This window comes from Amphibalanus amphitrite, unplaced genomic scaffold (assembly GCF_019059575.1).
Source record: "Amphibalanus amphitrite isolate SeventyFive unplaced genomic scaffold, NRLGWU_Aamphi_draft 000968F_arrow, whole genome shotgun sequence".
NCBI lineage: Eukaryota > Metazoa > Arthropoda > Thecostraca > Balanomorpha > Balanidae > Amphibalanus > Amphibalanus amphitrite.
This window is the reverse complement of record NW_024882462.1, coordinates 116,666-131,437: the sequence shown is the minus strand read 5'-3', so window position 1 is coordinate 131,437 and position 14,772 is coordinate 116,666. Positions and strand designations below refer to the sequence as shown.

Below are 14,772 nucleotides of genomic sequence, written 5' to 3'. Positions count from 1 at the left end.
ACGGAAACTTGCAGTTCCGGTTTTATACATTACACATGACTAAGAAAATTGTGGCTTTCTAGAATATCTACTGGTCAAGTAGGATAATTATTATGCGTGACATACAACAATGACATCTTAAAAATAACTTTAATGTTAAACTTTTTTGCTTCACCTTGCCTTGAACGCTTGCACTCGCATGCACTCCCTTGCACATGGTCTGGAATGGCTTATCGCTGCCAGGTCCGATGTCAAATGATCTCTCTCGTTTTTCCAAGCGACCAATTATGCTGTCCTTAGTGTAAGATGAGCCGTTGCTTTGCTTCTGACAGCTCATTTAAAAAGTTAGACCGCTCACTTCAAAGGGGACCTCTGAACTCAATAATACCTGAGTCGGAGCAGGCCTAAATCACACTCGTGGGACTTAGGGACAGAGAACAGCACACGCTAAAGAGACAACCAGCGCAGTTCATTGAAGGCTAACCAGCCATCTGAATGCTAACGACAGGCGTAATTAGAAAACAAAAAACGAGGTTAAGTACAACAAATAAGGCTATGCTGTAAATCACTTTATATTGCTCATGAAAGATCTATTAACCACAAAATTAGTACTCTACTGCAGACGGGATTATATATTCCCGACCGGGGCTGGGAAAATGCGTTTTATTCACCGAGGTTTTTGTGCGGAGGACCGAGTGCCGGTAGGCACGAGGTCCGTAGCCAAAAACCGAGGTGAATAAAACTGCATTTTCACAGCCCAAGGTTGGGAAGAGATTTACCACATGCCGTACCGGCGCAACAGTTAATATCATATTCATTTGATATTTTACACTTTAATCTTAATATTGTGTTAATATTATATTAATACTATGTTCATATTTATAGTCACCGTGATTATTTGTTTGTGTTTTTCATTATTAGGCTGCTTTGAGTATGAAAGATGAAATTCCTACTTCCCCTTATTTAGGGTTTGAAAAAGCTGAGGATGAAGATGGTGAAACGCCAGAAGTTAGAATACAGAAATGGAGTCCAGCAGGAGTGAGGAAACCGCGAGGAAAACTAAAAATTGGGTGTAACGCTGAATCAAACGCGTCTTGGATCCCAGCTGGAACAATATCAAATGTTTCATTGTGGCACGTTAAGATGCTTCACGCATTTAAATTGTTCGTTTTTTGCGTGCATTATGTAGAAATAATGATTATTCCGACCATGTTCTGCAGCAATAAATACATTGGCATTGGAACGATAACCTTGTTTAGTTGAATTACGTTGACAGCAAAAGTATGTAAACACGCAGTCACTTACTCTTGCTGTTGCTGTTAGTGAACACACAATCCGTAAATATCTTCTTTGAAATTGGTTCTTCCGCTCAGAATATTCAGTAAAACTTTGTCTGGGAAAATCAAAAAGCCCTAGGGCCGAATCGTTTCCCAAATACCTTCAACATTAGCCGAGGCGGGCCGAAGCCATTTCCCAAATGCACGTGCTAATGTTATATATAATACTGAACGAGGCCGGTGTAAATAAATTTTCAAGACCGAGGTCCTTACTGGATTTTTGAACGAGGCCGAAGGCCGAGTTCAAAAATCAGTAAGGACTGAGGTCTTGAAAATTTATCACCGGCCGAGTTTGGTATGTATTTTACTGTATGCCAACGATAAATTTATTTTCTGGACCGAAGCTCTTAGCCGACTTAGGAACGAGACCATCCCAAAATGTTCGCTTAAGTGCATTCTGGTAATGCATTTTTGACCGTGGTCAATTTGCTTACACCAGTTATTACCACACCCCTCTGGCTAATGTATTTGAATAGGCCAGGCATACAGTAAAAGGGATATCTCGGCATGTGGTAAAACAAGAAAATTGTTCATAAGAATAAAACAAAATATATCTGACCTTACGGGGCATTTCATGAATTTAAAGTATCACCAGAAATAAAATACATTTGATGACTGGGCAGCAGATTGAGTTTACCCACCAACTTAGGAAACAATCAACCGCTAAAATTCGGTTAACCTACCATTCCCAGTCCATGCAACCGTCCACAGTCACTTCTAGCAGTCACCATAATGGGCCAGTGACCTACAGCCGTGAGTGTATGTCTGTCTGCTCGTCACCAGCGGCCAACAGCACACGACCATCCGGCATGGCACCCTGAGCCGTGGGTGTATGTATGTGTCTGTCTGTTCGTCACCAGCGACGAACAACACACTGCTCTTCGGCAGGGCACCTGTCCCTCTTTCGGCATTGTGACCCGTCGACAACAGTGGCCCATTAGCAGCGCCATGCGACGGCCGAGCCGGGATTCTCACGGTGTTTAACGTATTGGTGTGTGGAGCAGGTGGACAGTGGGTGTGGGTGGTGGAAGGTGGACACGGAATGGTGGAGGGTGGATACGAGTGGTGGAAGCGATTGGTGGAATTTGAAATGTGGATGGAGGGTTGAGACGTGGTAGGTTGATGTGAAATTATGGAAGTTGAATGCTAGTGGTGGAAATGACATGTGGACTTTGGAGAGTGCCAGTGGACATGAGAGGATGGAAAGTGAACGCAAGTGGTGCAGTTCAACGAACAAGCCATGACACCGTGATAAAGCTTGTGTCATGATGTCATGACGCAAAATGGTTAATGGCGACAACGGGTGACTGATAGCCTCAAGGTCAGACCCGAACGATTGCACTTACAGATAGCATCAGGTTGTCTGAACCTGGTCGGCAACAGGTGTGGAGGTGGATTGATGGCATTGCTGATCCGCCACACACACGATAACCATTGATTATATCAAGTCTATCGGCATTCCTTTGGTGCCGGTATCATAACAAATACTTATAATTGTTTCATATCTTATCATAAAACAATGCAAGCAGAAATCAGATCCAATCAAATACACATCGAGTGCACTTCAACCAGCGACATCTTCGACAGCACGCAAGTCTTGGTACCCTCCCACAAGCTCACCAATAATTATTCTGTGGCGCATCCTCCTCAGCCATCGAGCGCCACGGGAAGCCATCTTTCGGAGAAAGTTTCGCCCCTTAACCTCAGTTCGACCAGAAGCCCCCATCCAGCGCCATCGTCTCATTATAACCGACAAGTTATGACGGGGTGCGACTAATTATGCGCTGAATGGCCACACGACTGACCGCCGGGTCAGCGGAGGTCATGACCTGTGACCTCGCCTCCACCCCCTCGAGGCCTCCGGCATTGGTAACGAGGTCGGATCAACACCGTCCGTATGGATTTGTGGTCAGTTCGTCAGGTCACGTTCGCAGGGGAACCGGCATGCGTCCTGTTTTCTACACAGACCCGACGTCAAGCCTGTCAAACTGTGTCTGCCATGACTGAGCGATGCGCTAGTCTGAACGATCGCGGCGGCTAGGGCAGCATTGGAGAGACGCCTTCAGCAGCTACGGTAGCTCCCTGTCAGAGCAGCAGCTCCTTGGAAGCCAAGGCATTTAATTAAGACCGGAAGAAACCCATTATTTGCGACTACAAACGGTGTCTATCGATTATGCGCGGATACACTGGCGTTAATTTAGGCTGAAAGTCGGGAGGACGATTATTCAAGACGCTTCAGGCGATACGGAACGGGTGGGAAGGAGACGGGGCAAGTTTTGGAAAGGCAGAGTCCATGGAAAGGCAGAAGGACCGCCCGAATCAATTCTTGACCAAACACGTTCTGAGTGCCGGATAAAATAACAATAATGATTAATGACGTTAGGCATATACTAGTTAGTAAACAGCATAATGGCCAGGGGCGGTCGCAGACTTGGAGTTTGGGGGGGGGCCAACTTGTCAAAGGGGCCCCTGCGCTGACCCGGGGGGCCCGGTGCTAGCTTAAAGGGGCCCACGGACGTAGTGCACGGGTGCAGAAATCCAGGCCATGGCCGGTGAAGCAGGGGGGGGGGGGGGTAGTGAGCGGCACCCGAGAGGAGGCTCATTGCGAAATGCGAGCTTTGAGGGTGTACCATGTCGAAAAGGTACCGATAAGTGCATTTTGAAACATTGATATTGTCAATAATTCACGCAACTGTGAATGGACTACCGCAAAAGTAAAGGCGGCGCGGCTAACTTTGCCATTTTCTAAGATCATCGTGCTAAAACTTTTGACAGTTACCGGGGTTACATGAGCAAGTAAATGCGTATCAGGAACGGATTTTCCATATTCGCTCACCATTGTAGTCCGTTTGTAATGCGTATTAACTCTGCTCATGTAACCCCGAGCTATGGGTCATCGGTATCTGTTCACTGTTCAATCACATGTGTTCCGTTTCATCTTTTTTCTTTTTTTTTTACTTGAGCACAAATGCAAGTTTTGAAGGCCATTACAGTAGCCAATACTTCGGAAGATGGATAGTGGGCCAAATATCCTAAATTTGTCGTGCTGCATGGAAAGTAGTGTTGCTGAGAAAAGGGGGTTTTGTTCCAGATTACTGTGGATGCAGAATACATTGTCTGCACCCACTGCAGAATTATTGTTGGTGCAACTGCGCCCACTGCACCCATGGTTCCTACACTTATGGGCCCATCGATAGCGTTTCGGCGATACCTATCGCCTAGAGGCTGCAATGGGGCCCTTAGAGTACGGTGTCAGACCCCCCAGAGGCCGGCGTTGGACCCAAGGGCCAGCGAAGGGCCTCAAAGGCCCCAGGTAGGGCCCCAGAGGCTGATGTGGGCCTTCAGAGGCAAGTGCGTGACGCCCAAAGGTAAGGCTTGAGCCCCCCCCCCCCCCCAGAGAACATAATAGGGCCATCAAAGGCCGGTGTGGGACATTTAGAGGCTGGTTTGGGCCCATAGGGGCCAGTTTAGGGCCATCAGAGACCAGTACAGGGCCTGCAAAGGGCAGTTTGAGACCATCAGAGACCGAATTGGGCACTCAAAGGCTAATGTGGGTCCTTACAGGCCAGCATGGAGCCCTCAGAGGTTACCGTGGGACTCTAAAAGACCGACATGGGCCGGCGTTGGATCCCAGAGGCCAGTAGAGGGCCGTCAAAGGCCAAGATGGGCCCTCAGAGACCGATGCGGGCCCTTAGAGGCCGGCATCGGGTCTTCAGAATCCAGTGTGGGGGCCCTCAGAGGCTAATGTGAGCCCTCACAGGCCAGCATGGGGCCCTCGAAGGTCAGAATAGGACCCTAAAAGACCGGCATGGGCCGGTGTTGGACCCCAGAGGCCAGCGGAGGGTCCTCAAAGGCCAAGATGGGCCCTCAGACGCCGATGCGGGCCCTGAGCGGCCGGCATCGGGTCTTCAGAAGCCCGTGCGGGCCCTCAGAGACTAAGGTGGGTCCTTACAGGCCAGCACGGGCCCTCAGAGGTCAGTGTGGGGCCCTAAAAGACCGGCATGGGCCGGCGTTGGACCCCAGAGGCCAACAGAAGGCCCTCAAAGTCCAAGATGGGCCCTCATAAGCCGATGCTGACCCTTAGAGGCCGGCACCGGGTCTAATGAATCCAGGGGGGCCTCAAAGGCTAATGTGAGCCCTTACAGGCCAGCATGGGCCCTCAAAGGTCAGAATGGGACCCTAAAAGACTGGCATTGGCCGGTGTTGAACCCCAGAGGCCAGCAGAGGGCCCTCAAAAGCCAAGATGGGCCCTCAGAGGATGATGCGGGCCCTTAGATGCCGGCATCGGGTCTTCAGAATACAGTGCGGGGCCCACAAAGGCTAATGTGTGTCTTTACAGACCAGCATGGGGCCCTCAGAGGTCAGTGTGGGGCCCTAAAAGACCGGCATGGGCCGGCGTTGAACCCCAGAGGTCAGCGGAGGGCCCTCAAAGGCCAAAATGGGCCCTCAGACGCTGATGCGGGCCCTGAGCGGCCGGCATTGGGTCTTCAGAATCCAGTGCGGGGGCCCTCAGAGGCTAATGTGGGTCCTTACAGGCCAGCATGGGGCCCTCAGAGGTCAGTGTGGGGCCCTAAAAGGCCGGCATGGGCCGGCGTTGGACACCAGAGACCAGCGGCGGAGGGCCCTCAAAGGCCAAGATGGGCCCCCAGAGGCCGATGCGGGCTCTTAGAGGCCGGCATCGGGTCTTCAGAATCCAGTGCGGGGGCCCTCAGAGGCTAATGTGGGTCCTTACAGGCCAGCCAGCATGGGGCCCTCAGAGGTCAGTGTGGGGCCCTAAAAGGCCGGCATGGGCCGGCGTTGGACACCAGAGACCAGCGGAGGGCCCTCAAAGGCCAAGATGGGCCCCCAGAGGCCGATGCGGGTTCTTAGAGGCCGGCATCGGGTCTTCAGAATCCAGTGCGGGGCCCTCAGAGACACTTAAAGTCTAGTCTTGGGACTCGAGAGACAGAAATGAGGCCACCAGAGGCCGGTGTGAGGCTCTCAGACGCCGGTTGGGCCCTTGAGGCCGGTTTAGGGGCCCTTAAAGGCCAGTGGAGGGCCCTCAGAGGTCAATGTGGGTCCTCAGCGGTCAATGTGGACGCTTGACCGCCACTGAAGGGCCCTCAGAGGTCAGTGTAGGACCCTCAAAGACTGGTATGGGAGCTGTTAATAGCTGGCGTGGGTTTCTCGAGCCTCGTGACAATCGAATACGGGCCAGGGCCCCATACGGCCATGTGGGCCCATCGGTTGTTTGGGGGGGGGGCAAATGATATGATGGCCCCCCCTGATTTGGCTTTGGGGGGGGGCCATGGCCCTGATGGCCCCCCCCTGCGACCGCCACTGAAATGGCAGCTTCTCAAGCATGCCTTATTGCTTGGAAAGCTAGAAAACCATTTAGTGTAGATACTAGATATAGATTACAGACGCTTGCTATTTGTTATATCATGAACTCTATCTTCATAAGACTATTAAGTTTGACGCTCATTTCACACGTTTCTGCTAGAACCGTAGTATGGCCATTTGAAACGATTCATTCTTCCGCAAAGCTTACGTGTTTCCATTAATACGAACTTATGTCGGCGTGGTCGTTGCTTATTGACTGCGCTCTGGCTCTAACGCGGACCAAGTTACCTGCGGAAACCGGGCGCCTCCGCCACTGTAGTGGCTCCACCAAACAACTTTATTAAAAAACGCACGGCGTCAGCAGACGCGAGACCAAGAAAATATCACGTCCCGCTGCGATATAAATTTCTCCCGGCACGGGATGGGGCCGGAGGTCGGCGGCAGCGGAGCGGGGGAGCTGACTCAGTCTACCGGGAGACAACCGCGCGTAGTCGGGGAGTCAATGGAGTCGGGACTCTGTGTCGGCTAATTTGAAGAGCCAAACAAGTCGGTTTTGTTTAGACTCACGTCAAAATACATCGTAAATGCTGAGTTTAGAGTAGCTTGAGGGGAAGGTTAGTATTCAGGCCTTCAGGCAAGCCAAGTTAGCTCGGGCTCGAAATATAGGTAATTGCATTAGATATCCATGAAAAAACTCTGTAAATTGTAAACGATTCATAAGCTGATCGCTATGCTGATCGTTAGCATTTCAACCGTAAAACACCCAAACAATAAACCTACATAAATCCAGTCAGTCCTCGAATGTCATCCTACATTTCAGCTCTAAACAAATCCACACAAGCGGAGAGCATAACGGTAGCGCTCCCGTGCATTCCGGTCGCCATAGAGCACTTGCCGCCGAACTAGCACGCCGCTCACAGACTCTGGATGACGGACGTCCCTGGTTTTACGGCAGGATGGGCCGCTCGCTCTGGACAGGCCGGGCGGTCTGGCTCGGTCGGCGGGTCAAACCATCAGGAAATGAGCCGTGTCAGTGCGGCCCGGAGCTCAGATAGACCGGCACATCGACGATGAACGACCGGTCAACGGTGGCGCCACCCAGTTAGTGGGCAGAGCGTAATGAGATGAATAGTGTGACGGAGAGGGTGACGGAGAATGTGGCGGAGAACGTGACGGAAAACGTGACGGACAGCGTGACGGAAAAAGTGTTGCAAAACGCGACGGAAGAAGCGATGAAGAAGAGCATCATGGAGATGATAGCAGAAGGAGCGACAAGGAGAATGATTGCGACTTGCGAGGAAAGATGATAATAGACTCTGGATTAAGAGATTACAGAAAAAATGGATGGGGATCCAACGAATAATGTGACAAAGCAACCCAATAGATTTCATCAGCGAGTGCCACAAACGAACGGCGGCTGATGACTGACCTGCATGTTGCACATTTGTCGGCGCACGCCCAGGCCGGGACAGCCGTGCTCCCGGTGGCAGATGCGCGTCTGCCGCGTGACGCCGCCGTCACAGGGCTGGCTGCAGGGACCCCAGTCGCTCCACTCTGTCCACCCGTCAACCTGTGAACAAAAATACAGACGTCAACTCGAGGGCAAGAGAGACGGCCTAACCTGCGGGCAGAAAATACATACAGGCAAGATACAGGCGTCAACGTAAATGAACCAGACACCACTGCAACCAAATACTTGCACCCTTCAACCCGATGGCACAATACGCATTATACAGCCGTGAACCTGAGGACGAAACATAAAACCATTAACCTGAGGGCATAAGATATCGCCGTTAGCTTGAGTCAGTCAATTGCTTATAAGTGATAGTTAAATTGCATTTGTCTATCCGCAGCTTAATCGTGCCAAGTCGGGCACGGGGTAGCTCCGCCGCCAGCTTCAGGGTGGTCCATGAGCAGTGAGCACTGAGCAGCAGCACTAAATTGTAACCACCGCCGACTGGCCCAGACACTGCAGCGTGACATGCTATCGGTATATTTTCCTTTGCACACCTCAGCTGGCCGTTAAAAACGTTGCGAAAGCTCTCCATCAGAGCTCATGCCAGAGCGGTGAAATGCTCCACCCGTGCCAACTGCCAGGTCGGCCGATTGAGCGCCACTCCGGCACGCCCTAATCCCCAATTATCAATCAAAGGCCGGGCCATCGGCTCCATCTGTCGGCTGCGACAGCTCGACTGGCAGCGTGCCTCCACCCCGCGTGGGCTGCCGCAGCTCACCGTGGCACCCCCTCCCCTCCCCTCCCGCCTCCATCCCGCGCGTGGGCTGCCGCAGCTCGCAGTGTTACCCCTCCCCTCACCCTATCCCCTGCCCCCTTGGGGACTATCTCCTGCCTACGACAGGTCGGAGCGCCAGAAAAGGCTCCCGGGCTATCACAGAAGCCACAGGTGATGGCCTTCTCCCGGGGCGAGTCTGTGTGTTCTTGGCTCTGTTGGGATACCCACGCACCGGGTAGCATTTATGAGATAACTCATTCGCTGTGTTGTTGGTAGTAATTGCATTGCTCAGATGTTTGTAATGTGGCGAGTTGTTACGGATGCAACACTTCAGTAAAGTTTCATCAGCCTTCCTGCACCTCGTTCTATTTTCAGATACCTAAGAAATTATGAGCTGTTTTTTACTGCCGGAGTGTACGCAGACTTTTAAGCAACTATAAAAAATAACAGGTACGGTGGTATTTTTGCAGTCTTCATCGGCTCCGATACAAAATATTAGTTCATTCTTCAAAATGCAAGCCGCGACCACGCCACAGTTATGTGCCAAGTATCTTCCGAATAATTTAAATGAAGTGTTACCTGAATACCTGACCAGGAAGTTCAATTGGCAAGTAGTTACAGCTATGTAGTTCCAGGTGCTCATACGCAATTAAAACTTAAAAGCTTTCCGTCCCGTTTTGCTTTGCCAAATTGACTTTTCACCACTGAAAAAAAAACTAAAAAGGATTTATAACAGGAGTGGTATGAGCGACACACAAAACCATGCTTCTTGCTGAGCATCACCTGTAGGCTGCAAGTACATACATAACATTACTAGAACATTGGCTGTACCATGACTCCGTTTTGGAGTTTGAACTTTGTTGAATGCCATCTGTGCCATCAAAGTTCTGGTGAATGTCGCTCAAATCCCGTTGAATCCATGAAGATTCTTGCTCAAATCCGTGCCGAATCCGTTCAGAATCCCGCCCGCACGCCGCCTCTGTGACATTCCCCTACCCCGTGACGCCGCAGGGCCACATCAGGCAGGGAGGGCTTGTCGCCGCTCCGTTTATGCAAATTGTGACGCGCGGGCGACAATCTGGTGCCCCGGGAGACGGTCGGCATATTGCAGGGACGCATGACGAACAGGCGCCGCCGGAAGGCGACATCACGGGAGATAGGATCACCGCGAGCTGCGAGAGCCACAACCAGGTGGGAGAGGGGATTTAAATTGTCTTCGTCCTATAACTTTCCATGGTAAAGTAATGGCTTAACTCTACTTCAAAACATCTTAATTTGTAATTAGACAATCATGGACGATGTGCTGTGCAGATCACATTAAGTCTTTCAATAACAATTTGTCAGTGAATTTAGGCTCTTTTAATGAGAAAGTAAAATTATTAAGTCGGTCGTTTCATTGTCACTTCCAGGCCATGTTTCAGTCAGCTCTATTGATCAGCTCATAGACTTTTGTCTATCCATGTGTCTGGTGCACAGAGGTTTATATTCCAGTGCAAAACCATAGTTTCACGGGCCTGTAATTTGCCACAGTACTCACTTCACAGGCATGTTGAAGCTGACCTCTGGAGTTAGGGTGTCGTTGGAGACAGGATTGTGGGCAAACATTTGCCACCAGCCACTGATACCCTACATGTCACCCTGTGTTCAACGAATCAATTTGATTGATTTCCTCGTGGTCGTTTAACATAATATGTGTTCCCATTTTGCTCCTTGAATGTCTGTGTTATCAGTTTTGAGGCAGTCTATGTCTGGGTCCCAATGAGATAAAATCTGTCTCTGGCAAGTGGCAATCACCAAGCGCATCCCATTTGATTGCAGATTTTGCGAAGTCAGTCAATGGAACAGCATACCTTGCTAAATTTTGTGAAAAAATGAATGCCTTCCGATTTTATGTCATCAGTTTCGTTCCGCATGAGTGCTAGTCTAGGTTTTCTGGAATGCTCAATCAGGCGAGCCTTATTCATTATTTCAGCTCGGATATAGTATGTAGTTTGACCGACCACGAACTGGCTACTGACCGCTATATAACGTCACAAAAGCCAAATAAGATTGGATCATACCCAATAAAAAAACGAAAAGGGAATTCTAGCCACCCAAACATCGTGCACCGCTCGTTCCATTACTGAGGAGGCTCTTTCTGACTCACAAATGCATACGTTTTTGGCTATCGCTTCCGTAAGTACGAGTATAGTTACATATGTACTGAGTGCTAATAGTGATCCCACCATATGTCGGTATGCTAACAGCACTTAGCCATGTATCAGACAACCATTGCCACATGCTCTCCGGCCATATTTGGAGCGTGGCCGAACGTAACTCCCTGTCTCTCTACTAGATCAAAATTAGGCGGTCCCTTGTTCCTGGCTTGGTAAATCCCTCACTACCAGCTTCCAGCTTTCTCGCTTCACTCCAACCTAACATCAATCCTCTTTGTTTGATATCCATCAGACAAAACAACAGCACAAGACGGGGAGAGATGTGCCGTGCAATATTCAAAGTCATTTCAGGACGCCGAGCTTCTGTTGAAAACAGAATTAGCGCATAAAGCAGGTGGGCTGCTGTCGACTACGAAGGAGTGCAAAGGCAGACGCGACATGTATCGATCGCAAGTCTACTACCGTCTCGCATCAAAACTGTGAAGTGAGAGACATGTCAGCCGGACAGGCAGAATAACCAGAGCAGAAAATGAAAACCTACTGAAAACTCTAAAGGCGGGCGCGTCGCACTTACAAAAAGGGATACGAAATCCATGTCCTCTTTGAGTGTGAGAATTACGTAAGACCATGATATTGCACAACAGGTGGGAACCCTAATCAGAGCATAATGCGTCACTTTCCTTAGCAGGAGAGCCACATGGAGAACAGTGGCGCCCCTGGCGCTATATCAGCTCACTTTACAGAGTGTTTCAGTCTGTGACGAACAAGGCCAGCCTTGTTGTCCAGACGGGGCACTTGACCCCGGCGATCGCAGCTCCCGTCCCGCAGTATACGTGGGCGAGATATCGGGGCGGGGCGGAACTCACTCCGAGTGCTCCACAATCCCTCGACCCGCACGCAATGTTCTGACATGAATTCCAGACACGCACCGGCACGTCACCGACACCAATACTGACACGCTGCCTGACACTGTATGAGTGTTGACAGGCCGTCAGACAAATGCAGGTCACGTGTCTGTGAGGCACGCGGGGTGGCTCACCGGCCGTCGCGAGGCAGGTCAGTTGAGACTGATGTGGCCCGGCACCAGCTACAACGGAAACATGAGCGATGAGACAGCTGGAGTCCAGCCACCGACATGCATTTCCACGGTACGTTTCTGGATGAACTGAACCACAGACGCCGTGATGATCGAGTGGTTACAAATAATGAGGAAGTCGACACAGACCCATAGCGTTTCCTTTTGTTCCGTTTCACGCTTCCTCTCTCCAGGAAGTGTGACCGCACCGATGTCCTCATTCTTTGCTGTCATCTACACCACCTGCTGGTGTCAGGTGACACGACCTGGAGGACGCTGGGACCGACATGACAGGGCGAGGGCGTGACAGCGATATCGAAAGGGCGTGGTCGAACCGAGAGGGCGCGACCAAATTATTTATTCAGAGATGTTTCGTGTGATTGAAAAGTACGACGATGGCTGGCAGCAGAGAATCGCCGCTTGGTATAAAATGGACCTCGCTGTCGGGCGTGTTTCGAATAGATGTACCAATACATCGAGCTGAATGGGAGCCGAGATAAGGTATTATAATATTAACAATTATTTATTTGGAAACTCTAGTCTATAAGCAAATTAGTAGGCGTTTCTAGATGAGAGGAGCACGTCAGAGGTCAGAGCTTTCGAAATAAAAGAATGCTTTGTGCAATGTGATAGGCCATGTGCGTGAGCAAGCACTCAAAGGCTGTGATACATACCTAAAAATATGGTGAATTATATAGGCCTACCGCCTAACTAGAACAATTGGCGCCTAACTAGCATTATGCTCGATCTTTGGTTGGTGTGAATTCTCCAGGAACCACTGATAACGACATTCTGATTACAGCCCTTACGTAAGCTGTTTCCATTGGCAGACTGCGGCAGACTGCATCATGTAGGCCGATTCATACGAAATCACAATCGTTGGACTCTAAGCATCATTCCCCGTAAATCTTCTTTCTTTTTCGATTAATTGTTATAAGGGAGGTTTCGCATAGATCTCAGGCAGCTTTTGCCAAATTGTCAGGGAACTCAGATTGTTTTTCAATAGAAAAACACAATTCTAAAGAATAGTGTTTTAACTATTGACAACAAACCTTCGGTTACATAGGTTACATATCTAATACAAAGTACAAACCAACTCTTTCATCCAATTAAACCATTTTTTCAGGCGTGGATCAGTTTCCAGATGACTATTTTCAGACGCAGTCTCCATCGTGGGCAAACCTAGCACACATCCCAGAACATCTAAGACAACCGCGACAAACGTCTGAGACAAACGTCCGATACAAACCCGAGACAATCCGAGATACGCGTTCTAAGACATCCCAAGCCAGCACCGCGGCGATCTGTTTCTGGTCGACCCATAACTCGTCCCGATGTCGGCGGTCGAAAGGTCGGCCAACACACTGTGGCGGACGGCTGCCGAAAATGAAAAGCATACATCACGCCGCGCTATATGAGCGGGCGGTGCCGACAAAATGTGGTCACTGCCGGTTGGCTGGCTGTGCGCTTTGTGGTTAGCGGCTGCAGGGTGGTGGCGAGGTCGGCACCGAGGGATTTATATTTCGCAAGGTTAGGGCCGACTTGAACTAATTTTTATCTTATATGTTATGTAAGCGCTGGGCCAACTATAGGTAAACGCACGCATGCATACAAATTGCAAAAGTTGTTCAAATGATATTGATAATAAGTCATCGAAAAACTTCTCTACAGAGAAGTTACTGCGATCAAACCCTGTTTCTTTGCATAATCTAAAAAATATCAATAATAAAGTAGGTAACCTAACCATACAGCCTATTCCACCAGCGTCTCCCTAACAGCCTCGCATGTTACACATTTCCTCTAATCCGTCTGCACCCTAATGAGTGCCGTTAGTGGTCCCGCTGACCGGACCTCGCATCTGCCCGGGGGAACAGGACCGCGTCTGGTAGCGGAACCGACCGGACCAGGTCATTACCGGTCACCGAATCAGCGTCCGAGCGCCCGGTCATCTCCGGTCATCAGCGCGGCGGGTCAGAGAGAGGGAGGGGGAGAGAGAGAGAGAGAGAGAGAGAGAGAGAGAGAGAGAGAGAGAGAGAGAGAGAGAGAGAGAGAGAGAGATAGAGAGAGAGAGAGGGAGAGGGAGAGGGAGAGTGGGGAAGAGGGAGATAGGAGAGGGAGAGAGGGAGGGATGGAGAGAGGTGAGGGGAGGGAAGGAGAGGAAAAGAGAGGAGAGGGGAGAAAGGGAGAGAGGGAGAGAGGGAGAGGGAGGGAGGGAGAAAAGGAGAAAGGGAGGGGGAGGCGGAGGGAAAGGGAAGGAGAGGTAGAGAGGAATACATAGAGGGAGAGAGGAAAGGAGAGAGGAAGAGAGAGAGAGAGAGAAAGAGAGAGTAAGAGAGAAAGATTGAGGGGAGAAGGGAGAGAGGGAGAGGAAGGGAGTGAAAGAGAGAGAGAGAGAGAGGGATAGAGAGATGGAAAGGGAGCGAAAGAGACGGAGGAGAGACAACACGAAGGCGGTGGGATAGACATAGCGCGGGGGCTCCGACGTTGAGTTTATATTCAACATATCTGAGCTCGTTCTTAATTCCTGGGAGCCTGTCCGTCACTAAGAACGGATGTCTGCGAATGGGTGGGTCTGAGACCACAGTGGCCACAGTGTCTGAGACCACTGCGACCACAGAGACCACATACGCAGCAAGCGATGGAGGGTGCTAACAGCGACTGGCACGTCCGGC

At 50.3% G+C, this 14,772-nt stretch overlaps 1 protein-coding gene across 3 annotated transcripts in view; it reads right to left on the bottom strand.

The window, feature by feature from the left end:
• The window catches only part of LOC122368692 (protein madd-4-like), a 155,569-nt gene that overhangs the window by 74,064 nt on the left and 66,733 nt on the right, over positions 1-14,772 (bottom strand). For all 3 annotated transcript variants that reach the window (XR_006254279.1, XM_043342885.1, XM_043342884.1), the window contains exon 3: positions 8,068-8,208. Coding sequence is in view for 2 of the 3 variants with exons in the window: in XM_043342885.1 (XP_043198820.1) it covers positions 8,068-8,208 (141 nt within the window). In the remaining variant the exon portion in view is untranslated. The remainder of the gene's footprint in view (positions 1-8,067; positions 8,209-14,772) is intronic.